The 6074-nt window shown below is 40.5% G+C and overlaps 1 protein-coding gene across 1 annotated transcript; it reads left to right on the top strand.

Moving 5' to 3' along the window:
• Nucleotides 1–4366, top strand: LOC130428124 (olfactory receptor 52K2-like). The gene is made up of 3 exons (XM_056755989.1): nt 1–946; nt 3866–4051; nt 4248–4366. Exons 1-3 carry the CDS (start codon nt 1–3, stop codon nt 4364–4366), a joined length of 1251 nt encoding a protein of 416 aa, XP_056611967.1.
• The last annotated feature ends 1708 nt before the right edge of the window (nt 4367–6074 follow it).

The following is a 6074-nucleotide window of genomic DNA, read 5'->3' as shown; positions in this document are numbered from 1 at the left end:
ATGAAGAATCTTTCTGCACAAAACATTTCATTCACAGACTTCAAACTAAATGGTTTCTACAGCTTAGAAGAATGGAGGCCTTTTTTGTTCATCCCTTTCTTTCTCATGTTAATGCTGTCAATCTTTGCTAATTCTATACTCATATATTTAATAATATCACAAAAGTCTCTACATTCTCCTATGTATGTACTAATAGGTATGTTAGCAGTCGTGGACTTGTTAATGCCAATAGTGTTTGTACCTCAGATGCTTCTTAGCTTTTTATTCAGTTGGAATGGGATATCTCTGACTGGCTGCTTAATTCAAATGTTTGGCCTTCATTTAGCTACATCTTTTCATTCGACTTTGCTTTTGTGGATGGCAATAGACCGTTATTTTGCCATTTGCAGACCTCTTTATTATCATAAATACACAGAAATCACTAACTTTCTAAAGTTTGTTGTCGTGCCAGTCATCAGAAATACAGCCTTGGTTATGTCTATTGTTGCCCTCGCTGGAAATCTGTCATTTTGTGTAACAAATATCATTGATCACTGTTTTTGTGAGCACATGGCATTGGTTCGGTTGGCATGTGGTGATATATCTATAAATAACTTAGTTGGACTTTTGACTGTTTTCCTTGTTCCCTCTGCAGATTTTATTCTTATTATTGCTTCATATGTTGTTATTTTTGTCTCTGTGTTCAGATCTGGTAAGAGTCATATGAAGGCCATTAATACCTGCATTACTCACCTGATTGTTATGTCAGTTTCTTTGATTTTGGCCTTGACTGCTCTTCTGTCATACAGAACAAGAAATAGTTTTTCTTCTAATACCCATATATTTGTGAGCAACATGTATATGCTTTTTCCAAGTTGTTTTAACCCAGTTATTTATGGAGTTAGAATAAAAGAAATAAGGCAAACATTTCTAAAGTTTATAAAGAACATAAAGGTCTTACCCTCAGGTAGAAATATCTAGGGCAACCTGTCCTTGTAATTGCTAATAATATAAAAGACAAAATACAAATATATAAATCGTATATACACATATTGTTTATAAGACTCAAAAATCATATGGCAAGTACAAATGTAATTTGTAATTATTTTTATATGGCTGTAAAAGTTAAAGGTCTAACAAAAGAGGCCACAAGTTTCAAAATGTACTTTGTTCTAGAAATTATTAAATTCCTTTCACAAATCTTATATGTTTCTATTTATTTCTGGATATACTGAAATGTTAGTAATAAATAGATAAATGATTAAAATAAAAAGTAACTCATTGTTAATGTAGAAGTATATATAACAGAAGTGCATGGTCACATGAACTGACATGACAGTTACAATTTTAATTGCATGTGATAATGACCAAATGGTTATTATGTAGTGATTTTTAATGAGTTTATTATGAAACATTAACAAGCACATTATCTCACCTTTACACATCTTAATATCTTTTAAGCATAATATTTATTAATGATTTATTGATAAAAGTTATTATAAAGTGTTACTGATTCATATATTATTAAAAGCATAAACTATAGTGTAGCTATCTCCTCCAGGACTTAGTCATGAGAATGTTGCATGACAGTGATAAATATATGTAAAAGTCAATCCTAAAATGACTACATAAAGGAGAGCCAGGTGAATGCCTGACAACATGTACCTTAGAAAACAATATAAATACTTCTATCACTTTACACACTTATGATTGTACAAATAGATATCTCTTGCCATACATTGTCTATCAATTCTTATTATCTTATCCAAGTGAATATATGACTTAGCTAACTGACTTTGCCAAACTATTTACGGCACCTGTGCCAAGCCGATTTTTAGCCGATTTTTTTTTCTTCACTATCAACAATCCTGTTTATGGTGTTTTCTTATCCTGTTGGTTAGTTTACGGGTATTAAGCCTTTTTAATGAAACTATGAACGAAACTATGAAATATCAAACATTAGTAATGCAAAAAAAATTATCTAAAGCTGCTTTGAAATGATGTGCTTTGCAAAGAGTTTTCATTTCAGAGCCATATCAGGTGCCCTGAGGTTTTCCACATGTGAAGCGCACAGGTCCGCTTAACATTGCTCCCCTGATTATTTCATCCATAGATGATTAAGGCTGTAGGAAAATATAAACAAACTGTTCAGTGACACAATGTGCAGTAAACATGTTGTATTACAATTTGTATCATTAGTTTAATTACCACACATGTGAGATAATTGGGCCCATGGTGATGTCTGTCTCTCCGTCCACTCTGATCTTGGGATTGCACCCCTTGAGTGCTATTTGGTGTGCTTCCTGGCTAGACCAGTGTGCGACTTTGACCCTTATCATAGCAATAAAACTTAAGTGGGCCCTTGAGGTGGGTCTGGCCAAATAAACAAAAAGGTTTAATAAAAGTTTCCAAAACGTTTTTAAACAGACACCTATTGTTTATGCTTGCTCGGTGTGTTCCGGAGGCCTAAACACAATCTGTTTTTGCAGAATGCAGAATCCAAATACCCATCATTCCCAAAGCTCTACACATGTGTAAGCAGTGTAGCACATTTCAACCACAATAGCAACAAAATCTTTGAGAATTGTTGGGGTAATCCCATTGATTAAAGCACTCCCCGTGAATGGGGTACCTCTGTTCCAAATCATACACCTTGACACAAAGAGTTCTCGCTTTTAATTTGGTCTTACTTCAGATTGTGAACTATGAGCGCTTTTCCACCATTGCACCGAACCGTTCTAAGCATGGTCTGGAACAGTTACAGTTATGTTTCCACGTGAGCCTGGTTAGACACTGCACGTTTACAAACGGTTCTCTGCTTGAAATTCTCAGAACGGTTGTCTGAATGCATGCAGAAAGGTTATACCTCAGACTCTTGTGTTACCAATGTTTGTGTTTATATTCTAAAGATTTCCGTTATCAGCCCTAAGGTGGAAAATTAAACCATTTATGTACTGGCTGGCCTGGATCGGCACGAAGATGAACAATTAAGCACCTATAAGCATTCGATTGCCCAAACTCCGTCTCACTGCCGCCTTCTTCAGCACCTTCTAATCTGTTCCAGTCCAAATTGCTAACCGGATTCCAAGTATGCCAATATCACCACCACGAACCACCCTCCGGGGTTGATGAAGCAGATCTTACCCCTGGTCCCCTGTCTCGGTCTTCATCGTCCCCAAGAAAGGCAAGGGGTTGCGCCCCTTTCTAGATCTGCGTACCGTGAACTAGCACCTACACAAGCTGCCGTTCAGGATGCTCATGCAGAAACGCATCTTGATGTCTATCAGATGTCAGGATTGGTTCATGGCAATCAACCTAAAGGACGCACACTTTCATGTCTCGATCATCCCTCGACCATTCATATCATTACAGGGTCCTCCCCTTCGGTCTGTCCCTGTCCCCACAAGCTTTGACGAAGGTCTTGGAAGCCGCCTTCGATCCCCTCAGGGAGTTGCGGGTTCTCAACTATCTTGACGACTTACTTATCCTGGTACCCTCGCAACATCTGTTGTGTACACACAGGGACCTGGTGCTCTGGCACCTAAACCTTTTGGGACAACAGGTCAATCAGGAAAAGAGCAAGCTCTCCCCTGTGCAGAACATCTCGGTATGGAACTTGTCTCTGTCTCGATGACAGCTCGACTGACTACTGAGCGTGCACAGCGGTCCCCCTGAAACTATTTTTGGCTTGTGTTGCAGTCCCAAAAAGATAAAATCTTTCATGTACCTTCTCTGCATGGGTTCCACCTATGTGGAATGATCTGACCACTGCTACAAGATCTGCAGATGCTTTAGCCATCAGACCAATTGATCCATTGATTACCCCACCTGTTAGTCGCTTTGGATAAAAGCTACTGCTAAATGACTAAATGTAAATGTATTTCAGAGGCTCCTGGGGCACATGGCGTCCTCGGCAGGGGTCATCCCCCTCGGGTTGATGCATATGAGACCGCTCCAGCACTGGCTACAGAGTCGGGTCCGATGGAGAGCATGGCACACGGGCAGCAGGCGAATGGTGATCACGCCTTGGTCTTCAATGACCTTTCTGCGGACGGGGGTCCCCCTTGCACAGGTTGAAAGTCGCGTCGTGGTGACGCCAGACGCCTCCTTGCAGGGTTGGGGTACCGTGTGCAATGGGCACGCAGTGTGGGGGCGATGGACGGGCCCCCGCCTGCGATGACATATCAACTGCCTAGAGTTGTTGACTGTGCTACTTGCACTGAAGAGTGAAGCTTTAGGAGCTCTGAGCAACTCTTTGTTTGTTTTAGAGGTCAGCAGAAGGGGAGGGCTGCCTCCAAACAGAGATTGGCGCACTGGATTGTGGCACCGACACTACCAGTCCCAAGGTCGCTTCTGGCTGTTAGAGAAGCTAGGCTTCCGCCTGTAATGGATGGTGGCAGGGGATACCCATCTTTCCAAAGCTCTGGAACCCCCTACCTATCCAATGGAAGGTGAGAATTTTGCGCTATTGCTCACGTCTGACATGCTCAGGCCAGTCACCATTGCTTTCGCTAGAGATTGTTATGCGGCACAGCACCGTGACGTTTTCAATAGGAACCCCATCTGTCGGGTTCGATACAACGTCCAGAGACCGACAGAAAGGGAACGTCTTGCTAACGGTCGTACCTGATGGAGGGAACGAGACGTTGTGTCCTTCATGCCACAACGTGTGCCGCCCACTGCAGTAGTCGAGAGAGGCTCTCAACCTCCTAAGCCTAAAGGTGAATGAATGCTGCACAGCGTCTCCATTTTATACCCGGCGGAGTCTGGCATGCCAATTTAAATCAAAACTAGTCAGAAGATGATAGGTTATCAAGTCAAACCCAGTCTGTCGGTTCGACATGACATCTCGTATCCTCCATCAGGGAACTGGGGTTACATCCGTAACCCAGACGTTTTGTTGATGGGGTTTATCAGATTGACAAAGGGGATTAAAGTAGGCCCCAGATACGGGCAGTACCCCAGTGGCCTATTTCTGACTCACGCAAGACAGTGCAGTAGTTCCTAAACTCTCCCCTTATTTATATTTATTTGTAGTTGAACTTTAGGTCATTTCAGAGAGGCTAACAATATAGTATTGGACGCCCTTTTTTTCGGGATGTAATGATTCACTGTTAGCTGGTTGAAAATGTATTATAATATGTGACGATTCAAGTTGGTTGAGATGTTGAATGAACCTCGAACATGTTGTGAACAGCAGGGTATGCTGTGTTTCCTGCAAACTTGGAAAACGTGGATATGCTGATATTAAAAAAAAAACTAAAAGGACAAAGTCTTAGTTCGTTTTTATTAAAGAGACATTTACAATTGTACATTTGGCAGATGCTTTTATCCAAAATTGAAATATTAATTGAAACATACTATACATTTGGTTTGTCCCTTCTGTTCTTTTTTTAATGGGCATGCATTGAGAATCGATCCTATGACCTTGGCGTTGGTTACGCCATGCTCTAACCACTGAGCCACAGTAAAGCTTTTGTATTTTTCATATTTTTGTTTTTTGATTTGGTATTTTTTTTAAAGTTGCAATTTGGTTTTGTCAGGATGTGAAGAGACAATTAAGCAGCATGTGTCTGTAAAGAACTGTCTAGCCTGCCTTTAAAGATTAGGGACCTGCTCTACAGTTTGTCCCTCCAGGACCACTGGGACAGAGCCAAGTTATAGGACACTGCCCTTAACTGTCCTCAATGCATGCCCATTAAAAAAAGAACAGAAGGGACAAGCCATTGTCCTGGCACTGTATCAGGGGAGGGGAGCGTGGAATATTTAAGAGAGGTACAATGATGTCCTAAATCAATAGAGGGGGGATTTTGTACATGCTGCCATCGAGTATGGCATTGTTTTGCAGACATGAAAAATACTATTTGAGTTTGTGATCCTATGTTTAGAATTGCAACTGTTCTTAATTGATCAGATCCTAGAGGCTTATTTCGTTCAATTCTGAGCAGGAAATGTTTTGCAATATATCATTTGGAGAACATTAATGTATAAAATGCAAGTATATATTTTGCTTGGATATTTTGTTATTTATCATATTGTTTCCTTGTTCATTAAACCTTCTTGTTATGTCTTTATAGAGAACTTTGGGCCAAGGA

This window comes from Triplophysa dalaica, chromosome 9, assembly GCF_015846415.1.
Source record: "Triplophysa dalaica isolate WHDGS20190420 chromosome 9, ASM1584641v1, whole genome shotgun sequence".
NCBI classification, from domain to species: Eukaryota; Metazoa; Chordata; class Actinopteri; order Cypriniformes; family Nemacheilidae; genus Triplophysa; species Triplophysa dalaica.
The sequence above is the reverse complement of the archived record's forward strand: the minus strand, read 5'-3'. Positions and strand labels throughout refer to the sequence as shown.